The sequence below is a fragment of the Salvelinus sp. IW2-2015 genome, linkage group LG1 (assembly GCF_002910315.2).
Source record: "Salvelinus sp. IW2-2015 linkage group LG1, ASM291031v2, whole genome shotgun sequence".
In the NCBI taxonomy this organism is placed as follows: domain Eukaryota; kingdom Metazoa; phylum Chordata; class Actinopteri; order Salmoniformes; family Salmonidae; genus Salvelinus; species Salvelinus sp. IW2-2015.
In genome coordinates, this window is record NC_036838.1 from 56,001,098 (window position 1) to 56,019,208 (window position 18,111).

General features: G+C 41.1%; 2 protein-coding genes across 2 annotated transcripts in view; one reads left to right on the forward strand and one right to left on the reverse strand.

Annotated features, from left to right (window-relative positions):
* The window catches only part of LOC111970626 (adenosine receptor A3-like), a 9,958-nt gene extending 9,431 nt beyond the window's left edge, over positions 1 to 527 (reverse strand). The window contains exon 1 of the mRNA XM_023997436.2: positions 432 to 527. The gene's annotated coding sequence lies outside the window, so the exon portion shown is untranslated. The remainder of the gene's footprint in view (positions 1 to 431) is intronic.
* Positions 519 to 4,921, forward strand: LOC111970648 (adenosine receptor A1-like). Its single transcript, XM_023997451.2, has 2 exons — positions 519 to 859; positions 2,805 to 4,921. Exons 1-2 carry the CDS (start codon positions 519 to 521, stop codon positions 3,430 to 3,432), a joined length of 969 nt encoding a protein of 322 aa, XP_023853219.1. The 3' UTR covers positions 3,433 to 4,921.
* Positions 4,922 to 18,111: the final 13,190 nt, after the last annotated feature.

Sequence of the window (18,111 nt, forward strand, 5' to 3'; positions counted from 1 at the left end):
AACAATTGTTGGAATAATTACTTGTGTCATGCACAAAGTAGATGTCCTACCCGACTTGCCAAACAAGAAATTTGTTAACAAGAAATTTGTGGAGTGGTTGAAAAACAACTTTTAATGATTCCAACCTAAGTGTATGTAAACTTCCGACTTCAACTGTATATGTATAGAAATAAAGGATACACAAAGATGCCATTTGTTTTAATAAAAATTACAGAAAAGTATTACATTTTAGATTTGTTTATATTTACATGATTTTTATTAGAATTTTTCAAARTAGATTATTTTAGGATGCAGGACAATTTAAAATGTGGTTTATATTAATGATTTGTCAATGTGCATATCGTTTAAACCTTTTGCATTTGTTGAAAAGGAAACGGAAGCTAAGCATGAAGTTGCAGGGGGTAACATTTTCAGTGAGCAAATGTACTTACTCGACAGTCTGGTCCAAGAAAMATTGCTGTAAAATCCTCAGGATTATAGTTCAGTGGAATACAGTAGAATATTACACTTCCATCGGAATGGCTGACAGGATGTCTGGAGGAGAGGTGGCCTACACAGTGCTGGAGGTGCTGATCGCTGTTGCCTGCTGTCTGGGCAATGTGCTAGTGATCTCGGCAGTGTGGTTGAGCAGCTCTCTACGGCAGCCCACCTTCTGCTTTATGGTTTCTCTGGCTGTGGCAGACTTCCTTGTAGGTTCTGTGGCTGTGCCAGCGGCTATACTGGTAGATGGAAGAGTGCAGATTTCATTCAATGTCTGTCTCTTCATAAGCTGTGTGGAAATTTTGTTGACATTGGCCTCTGTACTGTTTCTACTAGCCATCTCTGTGGACCGATATCTACGAGTCTTCATCCCTCTCAGGTGAGCTGTCTTCTGACCTAAATATTGTAAATAGTCTGTAATTATTGGGACAGTGAAGCATTTTTTCTTMTTTTGTTTGAAATCAAACAATAACTACGAGGTCAAAGTGCAGACTGTCAGCATTCATTTGAGGGTAGTTTCATGAACAGTCTAGAAATTACATCCCTTTTGTACATAGTCCCCCATTTTAGGGAACCAAAAGTATTGGGACAAATTCACTTATATGTGTAATAAAGTAGTACAAATTTGTTGGATGCATTTGCTGTTTTGGTTGTGGTTGTGTTTCAGATTATTTTGTGCCCAATAGAAATGAATGGTAGATAATGTATTGTGTCATTTTCGAGTYACTTTTATTGTAAATAAGAATAKAATATGTTTCTAAGTACTTTTACATTAATGTGGACACTACCATGATTACAATAATCCTGAATAAATTGTGAATAATGTTGAGTGAGAAAGTTACAGACGCACAAATATCATACACCCAGGGTATTCTAACCTCTCACACAGTTGCAATTTTAGCAGGTAAATCTTGGTGGGCATTTACCAAAACTTTTATAAAAGTGGGATGCATGCCAGCAAAGCCACTACACAACACAACACTAAACAACAAATGAATTGCACGTTAACAGTGACAAACTGTGCCCACAAACTGTGCCCACAAACTGTTAGGGCCTACATAAAGCTGTCCCAACAGCAGTCCCAATATTTTACCACTGCTTCACCTGGCTATCAGCAGAGCCTTGTCTGTCAGTGAAACAGTTCATTCGGGCCTCATTTTGCATTCTTTAAAAAAAAACATAGCTGATATGGCTGACAAATGTGGTTTCTAATGACTATTGAGATGTGCAGACTATGGCATAAGGGGACAACAAGCGGATAAGCTGCAATCCATAATTTCGATTAATAATTTCGATTCTCGCTCATCATTATTCACAATTCATTCAGGATTATCTGTGATCATGGTTGCATTCACATTAACATAGAACTGTTTAGAAACATATTCTATTCTTAATTACAATGAAAGTGACTCCAAAATGACACAATACATTGTAAGGGAATTTTTATGTTTGTGCCTTTCTGATAACTAATTTCTGTGTTCTATTCATGTACTGTTCTGTGTTCATGCAAGTGACTGATTTCACGAATCCTCATCAGTATCTGCAATTTGGCAGTTCGCCCAGACCTTGTTTTGAGAACAAATTAAAGATATCTCARTTTCAAGGTCTCAGCTTAGAGAGAAGAAGCCTCGTGAGGTATTGGTCTGTCAMATGTTAGGAACCAGTATTGGTCGGTCACATGAATGAAACAAAACGGTAATGATGAATTAATTATGCTAAATCATGCAAATATAACTTGTCTGTGTATAGCCGTATATAAGACACTTGCTGGGACTGCCCCAGTAGAGCTCCTGATTGACRAGTGTACTATGGTGCATTGAGTTGGTTGAAACCTCTCCAGCGCACTGACAAATAAAGGATGATTCATTTAAGATTGACTTTGAGTGTCCTTGTGTAAAAAAATTCCACGACAACAGCATTTACCATTAATTTCTATTGGGCACAAAATAATCTGAAATACAAAACAGAACAAACAGCAAATGCATCCAACAAATGTGTAAAGTCACAAACTTGATGCAGTCACTGCGTTCTATGAATATGGATGAAAATACTTTAAAATTAAAGCTGATAATCTGCACTTTAACCGCATAGTCATTGCTTGATTTTAAATCCAAACTTTTGGAGTATAGAGCCGAAATAAGAAAATAATATTTACTGTCCCAATAATTACGGATGGCACAACATTTATCACCTAGCACATTTTCTCAAAGGATGTCCCCTTTGTAATTATTATTAKGAATGTGTCACAAAATAGGTGGGTGCGTGCATACAAAGGAAAGCATCAAGGTTGTCATGTCAGATGAACAGATTCTCTGCTTCAACAGGTACAAGAGGACAGTAACAGAGAGGAGATCTTGGGTGATGGTAGCAATATGTTGGTTTGTTGCCTTCATGTTGAGCTTCCCACCCATGTTTGGGTGGTACAACCATGACACCTTGTCTCACTCAGGCAACTCAACCACCATCATTTGCCGTTTCCTGGCTGTGATTCCCATGTCATACATCGTATACTTCAATTTCTTCCTCTGCACCCTCACACCGTTGCTTATCATGGCTGTCCTGTACTGCTACATATTCTGTACGATCCGGAAGAACCTGAAGGGGAGGACGGGTAGCGGTGCCCAGTCCCACATCTACTTCAGGAAGGAGAGGAGCCTGGCCCGATCCCTGTCTCTGGTCCTGGTGCTCTTCGCATTTTGCTGGCTCCCTCTGCACTTCATGAACTGTGTTGCCTACTTTGGTAACCCATCAGACATACCCCAACAGGCCTTCTATGTGGGCATCCTCCTCTCCCATGGCAATTCAGCTGTCAACCCGATCGTGTATGCCTTCAAGATCCGCAAGATCCAGGAAGCATACCTGAGGATATGGAGGAAGTTTGTGTACCGAGGTGACAACCAGACCACTGAGAAGAACACCAGCAGTAACCCTAGGGTAGCCAGGAATGACTGATGCAGGGGAGTTCATCATTGAGTGAGTGAGGGACAGTTAGTGGCATGTATAGAGTGTGGTAAGAAGTTATAGTTCCAGGGTTTTATCCTCGGATACTTTGAAAAGGGTCATTGTAGGGATGCAAAGCAATTTAGAATGTGGTCTATATCTCAAATGTGTCTTTATGCATTGTGTTATCAGTATAATATAAGCATGTGTAGATCAGGTAGAGCTAATGTCAAAGTATTTTACTTTAGCATTGCTCAACGGAGTTGTCATATCACAGCAAATTGCATTTGTTGCGAATGAAACTGATGGTGAAAATAGAAAGCGTAGTGGGTGTTTAATTTCATTGATACATTTCCTTTGTCTAAATGCCACTTCCTCAATCCAAAAGTTTGTCGTTTTTATAATTGTTACCTTCTGTATGTATACAGTGCTTTCCCAGAATTGGAAATAAGATCTCAATGAAGAGGCACTTCTCTAATGACTTTTTTTATGATCATGGTTATTTTCAACACAACCATACACAACGTTCTAACACAACTTTTCCCACAAGATTATGTTTCATGTATTTTGTGGCGGTAATGTCTTTATACCATCAGGTGACACAGAAAGTATACAAATAGGTCTCCATCAAATTCTTTCTTTATCAAAATATACATTTTCTGAGATGAGGAAATCCTCTCTGAAGTTAAGTTTTTATTTCAAAATGGTTTGTAAAATACATACTATTACATTTGTTGTAATATACAATTGTTGAAGCTAATGATTACATTGTGTCTATTGATTCATGTATATTAACTGGCAGTACATCTACAGTTCCCCTGGTCTTGTCTAAGTACACTAGATGGCAGTACGCAGTGGGATATGTATTACATTATTGCAATATGGCATATTGCAATAGATGAACGCATTGTGTTCCTACCAGAGTGATACAATGGCTGGCTTCACTCTATCACACCTCCACTGACCTTTGTAACCATCGTGTATTTTTCCATTAGAGTTACATACTTTCAGTGTTGTTCACATATTGTAAACTAGGTCATGCTTTAGTGTTCAAGTCATTGTGATACTAGTAGCATCGCTGCGGAAGATGTAGTTTCGTCCATGGTTGTGGTATGTCTATGCAAAACATTATAATCCACATGACATTATATACAAGAGAAAGGTAATTTATGTACAAGCTAAAGAGTAGAATCCCTAAAAATAGGAGTAATCTGAGGTCTTGAATTGAATTCCTTCAAAATTCAGAGTAAAAGATAGAGGCCAGTTTCATAGCTTTATTTAACCTTTATTCGTTCATAGAACCTTGAATAATGTTGACTTGTAACAGTACTACAAGACTGAAAAAACKTATTCAGGGCTTGATTTAGGTCTCGAGAACCAACCCTTATAGTTTAGATTATGTCAAACTCATGCATTCTCTATTAAGGTAATTTCATATTCTTTACTTCCTGCTCTGAGTCGTGAACCTATGAGCAGAGGTGTAAWGTAACTCATTACAACTACTCTCGTTACTGTAATTTAGTATCTTTTCTGAGTACTTTTTGTTGTTGTTGTATTTTCATTAAAGTAACAGTACTTCTACTTGAGTAATATATTCCAGTACTCTTTCCACCCCTGGTGTGTGAGGGAAAATATAGTTTGTGAGTGGGAGTGAGTGAGTGGGCGAGGGAAAGAGTGTGAATGGGTGAGTGAGTGAATGTCAGCCGGTCCCATGGATAAGTAAGATGTAACAGACGGGTGAATGATGGATTGAAAGGGTGAAAGAATGAGACATGTTTATTTCTGGAATATGAAGTATATTGAAGTCTGCCAACTTTATTCTTTATGTACTTTATTTTGCATTGCTTAAAGTAACAGTACTCCTACTTGAGTAAGATATTTCAATTGTCTTTCCACCCCTGCCTACGGGAACCTTCAGGTCGAATGTCTCTTGAGTCCTGCTGCTCCTTGGCCACTAGGTGACGCTAGCAAACTATAATAAACACACCATTGCTCCCTCTGTTGCTTTACCACAGTAAGATTGCATCCAATGCACAGAGGAATTCAACAAGCAGTTTTCTGTAGAGTTCCTCGTCGCTGCAGACGGTCATTGTGCCTCTCAAGGAAGGCAATAGACTGTATAGTTATCACCTGAATAGGATTCTATCCCTTCAAAAACTATACAACCTACTACCTCACCTCGCCAGGACACACTCACCCTAAAGACTGACGGATGAGGGGGGAATGTCATTCAAACACACACAGCGAGAGGCGACAACAACACACTCACCCTAAAGCACACTTTCACTCAAACACAATAGGGCCATATCACAATAGGCCCCAATCGCTGTAAACCAAATAAAGAATTGGGTGGTCTAACAGAGGAAATGTTGCACATCCTCATGTTATCCTGGAACATTCAGTGAATGGATGTGATATGCTAATTGTTAACTTCCACACAGAACACAGACAGGCTGCAGGCAGGTGTCCAGGCTGGGGAGATGGATGGGACAGCCAGGGGAAAATGGTCTGGCTTCAGGGGTATTGACGATTGGTCTGTCTCCTTAGGAAAGACAGTAGATTGTATAGTTATGTCAGAGGGAGGACATATACCCCACAACTATTCAATCTACTACCTCAGTCTCAAGGACAGGTGCTCAATTTATCATCAACCCGGAGAGGAGGTCAGGACTTCTACTGGGAATCTGGGAGAGAAAGAGAAAGAGAAAGAGAGAAGGAGAGAAGGAGAGAAAGAGAGAAGGAGAGAAGGAGAGAGAGAGAGAGAGAGAGAAGGAGAGAAGGAGAGAAGGAGAGAGAGAGAGAGAGAGAGAGAGAGAGAGAGAGAGAGAGAGAGAGAGAGAGAGAGAGAGAGAGAGAGAGAGCATGTGTATGTTTAGTGGTTGATCATTACTGTACATAATAAACACATACACACACCTTTGCACATTTGCATTCAAACAAATGGTCACACATAGAGACACACACATTCAGACACACCACAGGACAGTAGATTTAACCAACTTGAATAATCAGTCATAAACATAAACTCGGCACAGGTCCAGATTATTCAAATGACATCCCCCACTACGGACTGAAGAGTTAGTCTGGTAACAGTTTTATAGGGAATTACCTCCAAGGAGCAATTTCCTCTTTGGTTTTRGCTCTGATGTTTAAACCTGGGCCTGGTTCAACTGCTTTGCTTTGTGTGAGCTGTGGAGCTGAACCCGAGGATTCATCAGTTCATATTAAGGCAACGACAGGTGTGTGTCTGTGTCACTGTGACAGTTATAGAGAAAAGCAGGCATGTGATCTGATCGCTACGGAATCGCTAAAGGTAGCTTAGGCCAAAAGATGAACGAAATAATAACAAAAGAATGCAGTCGCTACGGAAAGTGTGTTAATTTGTGCGAGTCTAAAGCGTAACTCACTGGCATTCAGAGAAGTTGGCATGTAATAAAGGAGAGCTGTGCCAGGAATTAGTGCCCATTTTCTTTAGAAACTTGGCTCTTTCCAGCCCTACAACCTTACGGTAGCTTGCTGTTTAACAGGCAGAAGTAAAAAGCTGAATTCTAACCCCCAGTTGCCTCCTCCTAGCGTGTACAGAGCTGTGTGGATAGCCTGAACAGAGCTGTGTGGATAGCCTGAACAGAGCTGTGTGGATAGCCTGAACAGAGCTGTGTGGATAGCCTGAACAGAGCTGTGTGGATAGCGTGTACAGAGCTGTGTGGATAGCATGAACAGAGCTGTGCTGATAGCCTGAACAGAGCTGTGTGGATAGCGTGAAAAGAGCTGTGTGGATATCGTGAACAGAACTGTGTGGATAGCGTGAACAGAGCTGTGTGGATAGCGTGAAAAGAGCTGTGTGGATATCGTGAACAGAACTGTGTGGATAGCCTGCAAGCAATGCAAAGGAAGGAAGGGAACAGGATGAAAACAAAATAATAGCGCTTTGGCCATTTTAGGGAGTTGCTTGGCACTCTTAAGTGACAACATCTGTGGGGCAGAAACCTGTGAAACTCTCACACCGCTTCTTTCAATTCATTGGATTGGATCTCAGCTGGGTCTGACTGTTTTACTTGTAAAAGGTGACACTATTATGCCCATCTGAGTGGATAAGCTCAATGACATTTACCACTTTGCAGCGTCCATCATTTCGAAGAGATGAAGGTGAATGAAAACTGATCAAATTCCATTGTTTTTATGCTGACATGGTATTTGATAGTGAGCTATAAAGATGTTTCTATCATTTCTACCATAACAAGAGAGTCTCAAATGTCCCCCTAAAACTATGTGGTTGTTTTTCTCAGTGTGGAAGCCATTTCCAGCTCTTTGAAAAAGAGCTCAGTGTTAGCTGTGCCAACTAGAGTTTGAAGTACCAGCTGGGCAGAGCAGCCCGCGCCCCCCAGGGCCATGCTTCGGCTGGGTGGGTTGGGCCAGCTCAGGCAGTGTTACGGTAGATGATGGTCAAACCATGAAGAGGCCCCGCCGCTTTGCATAAATTAGCATGTGAACCATAGCCTCTGAAAGGCACCAGGGCAGTTCATTAACATTCTGAATTCCTATTTGGCCTAATTAAGGCAGACAGTGATTGAAATGTTTTGGCAGGCTGTGAGGCAGTGTGTAGGAGTGCCAGGGACTGCTATGTGGGGGAGAATGAGAAGGCAGTGGGGCAGGGATGGAGTGGAGGTCTTAATTGAGATGTTGAATTAATTATACGGCAAATAAGAGCCTCTTCTGACTGGTCAGTGTACATAGACGAGACAGACCGAGGGGGACTGATTTCTATTGACAAAAATAAGTGATTAAAGGCTTAGGGCTGAATCCTAACTTGTGAATCCTAACTTGTGAATCCTAACTTGATACATGAATGTGTTATGAAGTTTACCTTAGTTTGAGGTATTTCGATCTTCAAGTTAGAGAAAAATAATTCAATTTCCAGGCTGTGAGTATACAATTATTTAGATGTCTTAATAAGGTCAAATAAGAAATGCGTTTTGAAATACGTTTTCAGTTGGATTTTGTTGGAGTAACTCCACATTTCTTCGTTGATGATTTTCTGGTTGTTTATGAATAATTAACAACACAGCCCGCAGACCGGAAGTTTAACAAAGGAAATAACTTAAATGTAAATGTAAATGTAAGATAGTGGTCAATTTCAAAATGGTAAAATATCTTAAGAAAACAAGCGTAGCACATTGGTAACACTTGATCAAAGATAAGTTTTCAGTAATCACTTGTATAGTTTTGGTAGCAAGTTTAGTACGAAGAAGCTACACAACCTTTTGCATACCATTTTTCTATATGAAACCCACCCTTCTGTTTGAAGTGCTGGTAGGCAGTAACTACCCACCGAACAGTGCTTCATGAGGATGATGGGCCTCATAGTTCTGGGAGAGGTTATGGTCAAGCCTGAAGACTGGATACATGACAACAGATGATGGGATTGACGGTGAGAATCCATAATATGATATATTTGGTGTTTTACCTGTATGACTATATGTCCTAATTATATAAATACAGATCTGCAGGCTTGGTAGATGTCAATATCATACAAGACAGTGAGTCATATTTGTGCACATAATATATAACCTACACGAAAACAGGCACATTTAAACTTGGAKAAGAGATAATACTTACAAACATTAAAAAGTTTAAGTCAGCAAAAAGCTGGATCCTTATAATCAACTGTTCAAATCCCAGGCTTCTCACTCACTGACTTCATTGGACAAAAGAAAATGGCTGCCGTGGTAAGTAAGAGAGAGGAGCTGTCTTCCTGTCACCTCTCCTGTACACTTTTTCTGACAAAGACATCATCAGAAAATGCTGTTTCTGTGTTTCACCTTATAGAAAGATGCCCGGACAGAGTAAAACAACCGTCGCAATAACAAACTTGGTTCTAATGTTCCATACTGTGGATTAGCTGGATTACGAATCACTCGCGATTAGTATTTTGCCACGAGCACAATACGAAAAATATCTAACAKGAGTTGGCGATGGTCCACGGGGATCGGTAAAACACTGGGCATGACCGAGAGGGAAAAGACTGGGGTAGAATCTTGTACGCTTCTCCCTTCAATATCCTGTGCCAAGAAATGGGCATTGTCTGTGTGCCAGGCTGAATCTCAATGAACCAAAAAGCAGTTGATGTAGTGGAGGGAGCATGGCGATGCTCGCCACTGACAGGGGAGGGGGAGGGGAATATTGGCACTGAAGCAATGGGAGTCTGCCATGTAAAAAAACAAAGATGTGCATGTAACAATATCATAACTACTATGGCATCGAACCAGACTTACACCATCGCAACATCAGCTAGATCCTGTGCTCAAGTTTTCAATTCTGAGAAATGTCCAGAGAGAGGGGTAGAGCTAATGCAGTAATAGACTGATCCTGTCTGTGTGCTCCATCCGTTGAGACTATTTGTAACACATCCTGTTTATTTTCCCTCTCTCTCTCCATTTGCCAGGAATTTACAATGATCTTCTGCCTAATTAATGTAAACAGTTTTTTCCGCTTTACAATTAGAAACACTTTGTTCGCCTGCCACTTCAGTATGGTAATGATTGAAAAGGAAGTGGCTATTATCACGTTGAGTTCGCCCGTTTGCAAGCATCTGCCTCTGTTAATGTTTTGAGCCCATTTTGTTTAGAACAATACGTTATTTAGTGTCTGTTTCAATACATATCCAATCAATTATGAACAATGTTTTCAAGCATGAAATCAATGGTGAAAAAAGCACGTTACTCATTTAGTATTCACATATATTTAACATGGATTTAGAAGAGATCAGTTGATCAATTCACCAGTAGACAAACAGTGTATGACAGAGTTGATCTGACAATACTGCTTTCAAAATATGTTTTGCTTTAAATCAGTCAGCATTATTAAGCCAGTGTACTGTTTGAGTCAATCAGCATTTACTTCCAATCTTAAGTATGCATGTACATAACCAACCTCTGCAACAACAACAAACATTCCACCATATTGTTCTGTACAGTACTATGGACGTGGTGTGCCTCTCCTTTCCCATAGCCAAGTAGTAAACGTTCAGTTTCTTCCTCGTGTGCATGTTCCAACTCTCCAGCCTACCCTTTCTGCCAGACTCAGGCTCCACATCTTTTCTTCTCACTTCAATTCTCTATTGAGCCTAGTACAGGTGAGTTGTAAAATCCTCCAGCATAGATACACTATATATCATATTGAGCCTAGTACAGGTGAGTTGTAAAATCCTCCAGCAGTAGAATACACTATATATCATATTGGGCCTAGTATAGGAGAGTTGTAAAATCCTCCAGCATAGATACACTATATATCATATTGAGCCTAGTATAGGAGAGTTGTAAATCCTCCAGCATAGATACACTATATATCATATTGAGCCTAGTACAGGTGAGTTGTAAAATCCTCCAGCATAGATTACACTATATATCATATATGAGCCTAGTATGGTACCTAAACACTATATGTCTAGACTAAAGCAAGTACACTTTGGTATAGTACAGTAGCCTACTTCTGTTCCTACATTGACAACGACAGAAATTATTCATCATGTAAATCGGCTCGATCCTAGGATAATGTCCTGGTTGCAAAATAGCGGGCCCAAACAGAAGTATATCTGCGTTGACCTTGTTTGACTCCATCCTGTGGTCTCTGGAGCCTCCGCGTAGCGTGGCATAGCAAATCCCTATTTTGTGTGCACTAATAACATGCAGCAACTAACTGCACTAAATCATGAACAGACCTAGATGATTGATTAACATTTAATGGATACATCTTTCACTTTGTTCAATATTCATCCCCATAGATTTGTTTAAAAGAAAACAAATAATTTAATTTCATACAGGCCTTATGAATATTGATACAAATTTGAACAATTACGGTCTTATACTGAATTCAAGTTTGTAAGCTGTTAGGGCTAAAAGGCTCCATAACAGCTTCTACCCCCAAGCTATAAGACTGCTGAACAATTAATCAACTGGCCACCAGACTATTTACATTGACCCCCCCCCCCCATTTGTTTTGTACACTGCTGCTACTCGCTGTTTTATATCTATACATAGTCACTTCACCCCTACCTACATGTACAAATTACCTCTAACCTGTACCCCTGCACACTGACTCTGTACCAGTGCCCCTGTATATAGCCTCGTTATTGTTATGTTTATTGTGTTACTTTTTATATATTTTTTCTTAACTCTTCTTGAACTGCACTGTTGGTAAGCATTTCACGGTAAGGTCTACACATTTTGTATTCGGCTCATATGACAAATAAAGTTTGATTAATTTGTTAGGATAACACCTATTGTTATTTTTCAGAGCCATGTTATATGGTCTACTACTATAAAATATGTTCACTTAAATCCAGAACTTTTCCTCGATTTTGTAGCAGTTGGATACATCAGAGTTAACATTACTTTCAATATTGTTATTTTTTTACTTCTCATTGGCCTTCAAGTACTTTCCCAAAATTGGATTGTTTGAGTATGCTTATAGTTCCTGATGAAGGCAATGAGACTTTGTTCCTGGTAACCAGTGGGTCACTGTAACCGGGGGGGAGGAGACACAAATAACAGGGGATATGAATGGCCTGGCTTCCAAAAGAACACATCATCAAGTAACATGACAAGTTCATCTGAGGAGAACGCAACGAACAAGGGGAGGAGGAGCTGGTTTTCGGTCTCTTCCTCACCTTCCCTGCCCCCACCACTTTTTTATATTTCTCTCTTACTGTAGATTTGGCTTTCTGTATGACGTGCTCTCTCTCTTTCTCACACACACAAACATGCACATACACACCATCACACACACACAAACACACACATACACACCATCACACACAAACACACTCGCACACTCGCACACTAAGCAAATAATAGAGTGTAGGTAATATTCTAAAACTGGAGAAAAGAGTGTAGGCCTTGGCTACATGAGCAATTTATTAATGCTGTGCATTGTAGTAAGTGTACGTGTACTGACAAAATGTCGACTTGACGTCCCTTTGTTGAAAGTAGAGCCTCTGTTAATAATCACGAGCCACTTCAACATCAATCCAGACCTTTTCTTCTTCTTCTATTAACGTGATCGTTTCTGCACGATCTTAATTGCCGCATGCCAACAATAAATAACAATAACAACAATAACATCCAAAATTCTGAACTACCCTAGAGAAGTTAAAGCTACATTGTGAGYGCAGAAATGCTGAAATTGAGACCCTAAAATCATACTATACTCTACGAACCCCTTCATGCATAGAAAATTACTTGCATCAGAATGATCTGGTTCATACTGGTTTCTGGACAGGTCTGTAGGAACCAGCAGTAACTAACAGACCGTTAGTTACCAAAGAAGTAGTCCCCCCCATTCCTTATCAGCTCATTTAACGTTGTAATTTAGTTTGACATCTCTTTTTAACACATGTGGTAGAGAGAGCTTTTGTGTTACACAGCCACCAGGGCTTTCTAAATAGTTGTATTTTTTAGATGTGACTGTATTATGACTTGAACTGTCATAATAGTTAATGCAAAAACCTTAAGATCAGGGTCTCAATTTTTTTATATTTCAAATCATCCAAAACATCAGCACATCATAACTGTTTGTGTGTGCAGACATACAGTAAATATGTTACAGACACATTGTAAGTGACTTTGAATTTCTGAATATAATCAAAATAACAAAACTGTCCATATTCATATTGTGGCCGCTAATACTAGAGCCTACCTGTTGACTTTATTATGTTCACTATAGAGCTGCTCTATTTTTGTGAGAGTCTTCTTTTGATCATACCAATTGTATAGTGTTTGTATAGTATTGTATGGTATACCAATTAGATAGTGTTTGTATAGTATTGTATAGTATACCAATTGTATAGTGTTTGTATAGTATTGTATGGTATACCAATTGTATAGTGTTTGTATAGTATTGTATGGTATACCAATTGTATAGTGTTTGTATAGTATTGTATGGTATACCAATTGTATAGTGTTTGTATAGTATTGTATRGTATACCAATTGTATAGTGTTTGTATAGTATTGTATRGTATACCAATTGTATAGTGTTTGTATAGTATTGTATGGTATACCAATTGTATAGTGTTTGTATAGTATTGTATRGTATACCAATTGTATAGTGTTTGTATAGTATTGTATAGTATACCAATTGTATAGTGTTTGTATAGTGTTTCCTCCACAACAGACAATGCAGGAGAATGGATGCTGATTTCTCACTATGTTTTAAACCTTATGGAATTGAATTCTGCGAGAAAGGTAAACCGCACTGTAAATATGCAAAAGTCCTTTTATCTAAAAACACTTCCCTTTTAAACCTTTGAGAGGCGGCGCTGGTGCAGTTTGTTTCTTTTTAGGGCTGTAGGATTTATGGCATAGTAGTGTGATTAGGCTTTCTTTGCCTCATAGCGATGCATTAAATGTTATTGTTCACTAAAAGCCTGAAAGGCCAGAGCCAGCCATGAGACCACTAAGAGGCATGTGTCTTTATCCTCGGGTGACTGTTCTACCTAAAACGTCCTACACAAACAAAGCTGTCCATCACATTCAATATAAAAGAATGCATCTCGTCCTGAGCGGCTGCCTCATGCGCTAAACGTTTGACCCTGAAGTGAATAGCTATCACTGTAGCAAGCTTCACTGGGTTAACAAAGTGCATAATATGCTCGTCGTCTAATTCTCTTTACCTCTTCATACAAAAATCTGCTTAATTTATACCGTTCAGTAATGGCAGAGACTAGGCGGCGGGGGCGAGGCAGACACGTGTACAGGAGGAAGATGATGGTGGAAAAGAGGAAAAGATAAAAGATAGGAGTAAAGAAGAGGTAAATGGAAAAAATAGAGTCGCAGGGCGCTGGCTAAGAAGCAGTATTAAACATGGAAATACCTGGAGGTAGATTTTGTAAAGGACAGAGCAGGGATCTCGGCAGACATGACCCGAGGGGAACAGGCCATGTTGGTGGAGAAAAAAGGGTGAGAAGAAAAGAGAGGAGAGCGCGTTTCCACATCCCTCTCTTCCCCCTGCAGAATGAGGGAAAGGCTGAGCGGCGTGCTGGCGAGCAACCCCACTGAGCAGTCCATGCCATGCCCTCCTCTCTCCCTGCCCTCCTCTCTCCCTGCCCTCCTCTCTCCCTGCCCTTCTCTCTCCCCGCCCTTCTCTCTCCCCGCCCTCTTCTCTCGCTGCCTGTCTGCCCTCCTAAATTGAGCTCTTGAACTTTGAAATCCTCTCTAAAATAGTGGCTGTAAGGAACAATGAAACAAAGTCACCCCACAAGGCCCTTAAACCCAGAGACTGACAGTATATCATCATCAACACACCTCACAGTAACACACTGAGGCAGAGGGAGCAGGAAAAAAACACGAACGCGGAGATAGGTATCAGAATTAAATACTCACATCGGTTCTTGCACCCCAAAAAGCTTTGCCAGACTTATTATATCAAAACAAGTCAATGCTGGAGATCTCCGCTGCATTTGGGGAGAAGAAGAGGAGGAGTTAAAGACTGCAGAGCGTGCAGTGAAGCCTTTTGTCAGCAGTTGGCATCAGTCCCAGGTAGTACATGCCTCACAATTCCCATTTTCGGTAGTCATTACAGACGTCTGTAGCTGTTCTGCACCTGCCTGTGTCTTTGTTTTGAATTGAAGCAACACTGAGGGTGAGGAAAACAGGGAACAGACGGCAGTAGTAAAATAAATACAATGACAGAGTTCCATGGGACTCCATGCCAAGGAAAATTTAAGTCACCAAAATAATCCAGTGTCACTGTGCCAAAAAGTGTCTCCCCCCCTTCCTCCTCTGTATGTCCACCAGAGAGAGACATAGACACATACAGTATGTCAGATAAACAAGTGCTGCAGGCAAGAACTGTCATCATGTTCTTCTTTTCTCAGGCATTATCCCGGGCAGCTCTCTCTGTGACGTCATCATGCTCTACTTTTCTCAGGCATTATCCCGGGCTGCTCTCTGTGATGTCATCATGCTCTACTTTTCTCAGGCATGATCCCGGGCATCTCTCTCTGTGACGTCATCAAGCTCTTCTTTTCTCAGGCATTATCCCGGGCTGCTCTCTGTGATGTCATCATGCTCTTCTTTTCGCAGGCATTATCCCGGGCAGCTCTCTYTTTGACATCGTCTGCTCTTTTGTTATTTTCCCATTTATTTCTGTCCTTCAATGTATCTCAATCTTCATACACATTCCTCCCAATGTGTTTTCTTGTATAGATTCCCCTTTTAATAAACCCTAACAATTATCTAGAAAGAAATAAGGTTGCCAAAACTTCAGGAGCGAGCGCAGAGAGGAACTGGAGAATACTCCCTTTACAAATCTTTCTCTGTGTCTCTCTCTTCCTGCTCACCAGCAGTGAGCTTGTAAAAGTTTCAGCTGCAATGGCCTGGGCCAGCCTCCGTTGGCAGCGGTTCAAAGGAGTACTGCCTGCTTCTAAGTCTCTGTTAGGCAGCTCGGGCTGGCTCCCTGCTCTCTCTCTCACTCCACCCTCAATTGGGAAAGCTTCAGGGGCAGTGGCCACACTCAGGCATCCCTCTTATGGCATTGCCAGTTCAGGCAGTGCACAGTAACCAGCCATCTTTTTCAGTTTTATTAGGGCAAGGGTCAAAATCTCTCCAAGACTCTGACGATCACATACTGAACAGTAACAATAGGACTGTGTGCTCTGGTCTCTCATGTGTATGTATGCCCAGCAGAGAGTGAGAGAGAAAATGCAGGCTGTTCTCTAATGTAGCGCTACTTCCTGGATCCCTTGTCCTCCATTTCAGATGTGTGCCAGGCAAGGCAGGCAGACAGGAAGGCAAGGCAGGCAGACAGGAAGGCAAGGCAGGCAGGAAGGCAAGGCAGGTAGGAAGGCAAGGCAAAGCAGGCAGACAGGAAGGAGGCAGGTAGGAAAGGCAAGGCAGGTCAGGAAGAGGCAAGGCAAGGCAGGCAGACAGGAAGGCTCAGAGGCAGGTAGGTAAGGAAGGCAGGCAGGCAGTAAGGCAAGGCAGGTAGGAAGGCAAGGCAGGCACGGAAGGCAAGGAGGTAGAAGGCAAGGCAAGGCAAGGCAGGCAGACAAGAGTCGAGGCAGGTAGGAAGGCAAGGCAGGCAGACAGGAAGGCAAGGCAGGTAGGAAGGCAAGGCAGGCAGGCAGGCAAGCTGACAAGTAGGCAAGATGACAAGCAGGCAATCAGACAAGCAGGCAAGGTATTTAAGGCAGGTAGGACAGAGCAGGCAGACAGGCAGGCAGGACAGGCTCTCGTGAGGTTCATGGCTGTTTGCTCTAGAGTTCACAGCAGGTTCTGAATGCCTCACCCGAATTACTGTATACAACTCTGGACTTGGCTAGTCCTGGGAGCCTCTGTCTGTCACGCCCTGACCATAGTTCGCTTTGTATGTTTATATGTTTTGTTTGGTCAGGGTGTGATCTGAGTGGGCATTCTATGTTGTATGTCTAGTTTGTCTGTTTCTGTGTTTGGTCTGATATGGTTCTCAATCAGAGGCAGGTGTTAGTCATTGTCTCTGATTGGGAACCATATTTAGGTAGCCTGTTTTGTCATTGTGGGTTGTGGGTGATTGTCTATGTTAGTTGATGTTGCATGTCTGCACTCGGTTTCATTAGCGTCACGKTCGTTTGTTATTTTGTTTAGTTTGTATAGTTTGTTTAAGTGTTCTTCGTTTAATAAATAGAAGAATGGATTCACATCACGCTGCKTTTTGGTCCTCCTCTCTTTCTCCCAAAGAAGATTGTGACACTGTCAAATGTGTTCTTTCCTTTCATGTGAAGGATTTTAGTTATGATACTTCTGTTGATTTGAATATAATTAATAGATTATATTTGTCAATACAATCTTTTTAGAAATGTGTACAGCAATGTAAATGTTATTTTCAAAGGTTGAATAAAAATACAATAAAAAAAATCTCCACTTGATATCGAGAATCTTTCATTGGTATAAAATGGGTAGTATAAGTTGATGGTTTATGATCAGAAAACAGTAACCCAACCACCCACCAACTACTGCACATAGGTCTCCTGTTCCACCGAGACACTCAGGTGCTATGACGGCCTGACCATTACAGTCTGTTTGCACAACTGTGCCTCTCCCACAGCCAGAGTCAGAGCAGGACACTGTCCTCAAGGCAAGATGTCACCCCAGGGCAGGGAAAGGCTGTGTTGTATCATGGTTAAATTGAGAGTGACTGACTGATCTACAGATAATAATAAGTAGTTATTTATGATGCAAGGTGATTTGTAGATCGGTCAGTCTTGACTCGCCTTTAAAGCCGGCTGCAATGTGGAACACGCCGAAAGTCTCTCTGTGCCAGGCCCAGTACGGCCTGCTCTTCATTTCAGGAAGGTGTTTCCTCCACTACCCTTAAAAGATCTGATCGGACTGGATTTGTTAAAGCAACATGGCAGAAACTGGGTGGTGAAGCTATTGCTTAAACCTACCAAGTTGTCTCAGATTTATAAAAGGGGAGTAAAGGAGGACATAGGAGATTGAACTTCTTGGAATGAAATGCAGCCTGGTGGCTCTGCAAACAGCCTCAACCCTAGCCCAGTTATCAGGAAACACGTTGACCCTTAACACAGCTAGCTGTCTGGCAAATGGAAGGTCAGATGTATTTCACATCTCTATGTAGGCTAGTGTTGTTACAAGAGGAAGGGGCAGCAGTAACATACTGTACCCTGTTTGTGTACATTTGAAGGAGTGTGCTGGGGA

What these genes read in the sequence shown, in the direction of transcription:
- LOC111970648 (XM_023997451.2), top strand. Translation starts at nt 519, where the DNA reads ATGGCTGACAGGATGTCTGGAGGAGAGGTGGCCTACACAGTGCTGGAG. An exon ending in CGAGTCTTCATCCCTCTCAG is followed by an intron (nt 860 to 2,804) that starts GTGAGCTGTCTT and finishes CTGCTTCAACAG; the next exon opens with GTACAAGAGGACAGTAACAG.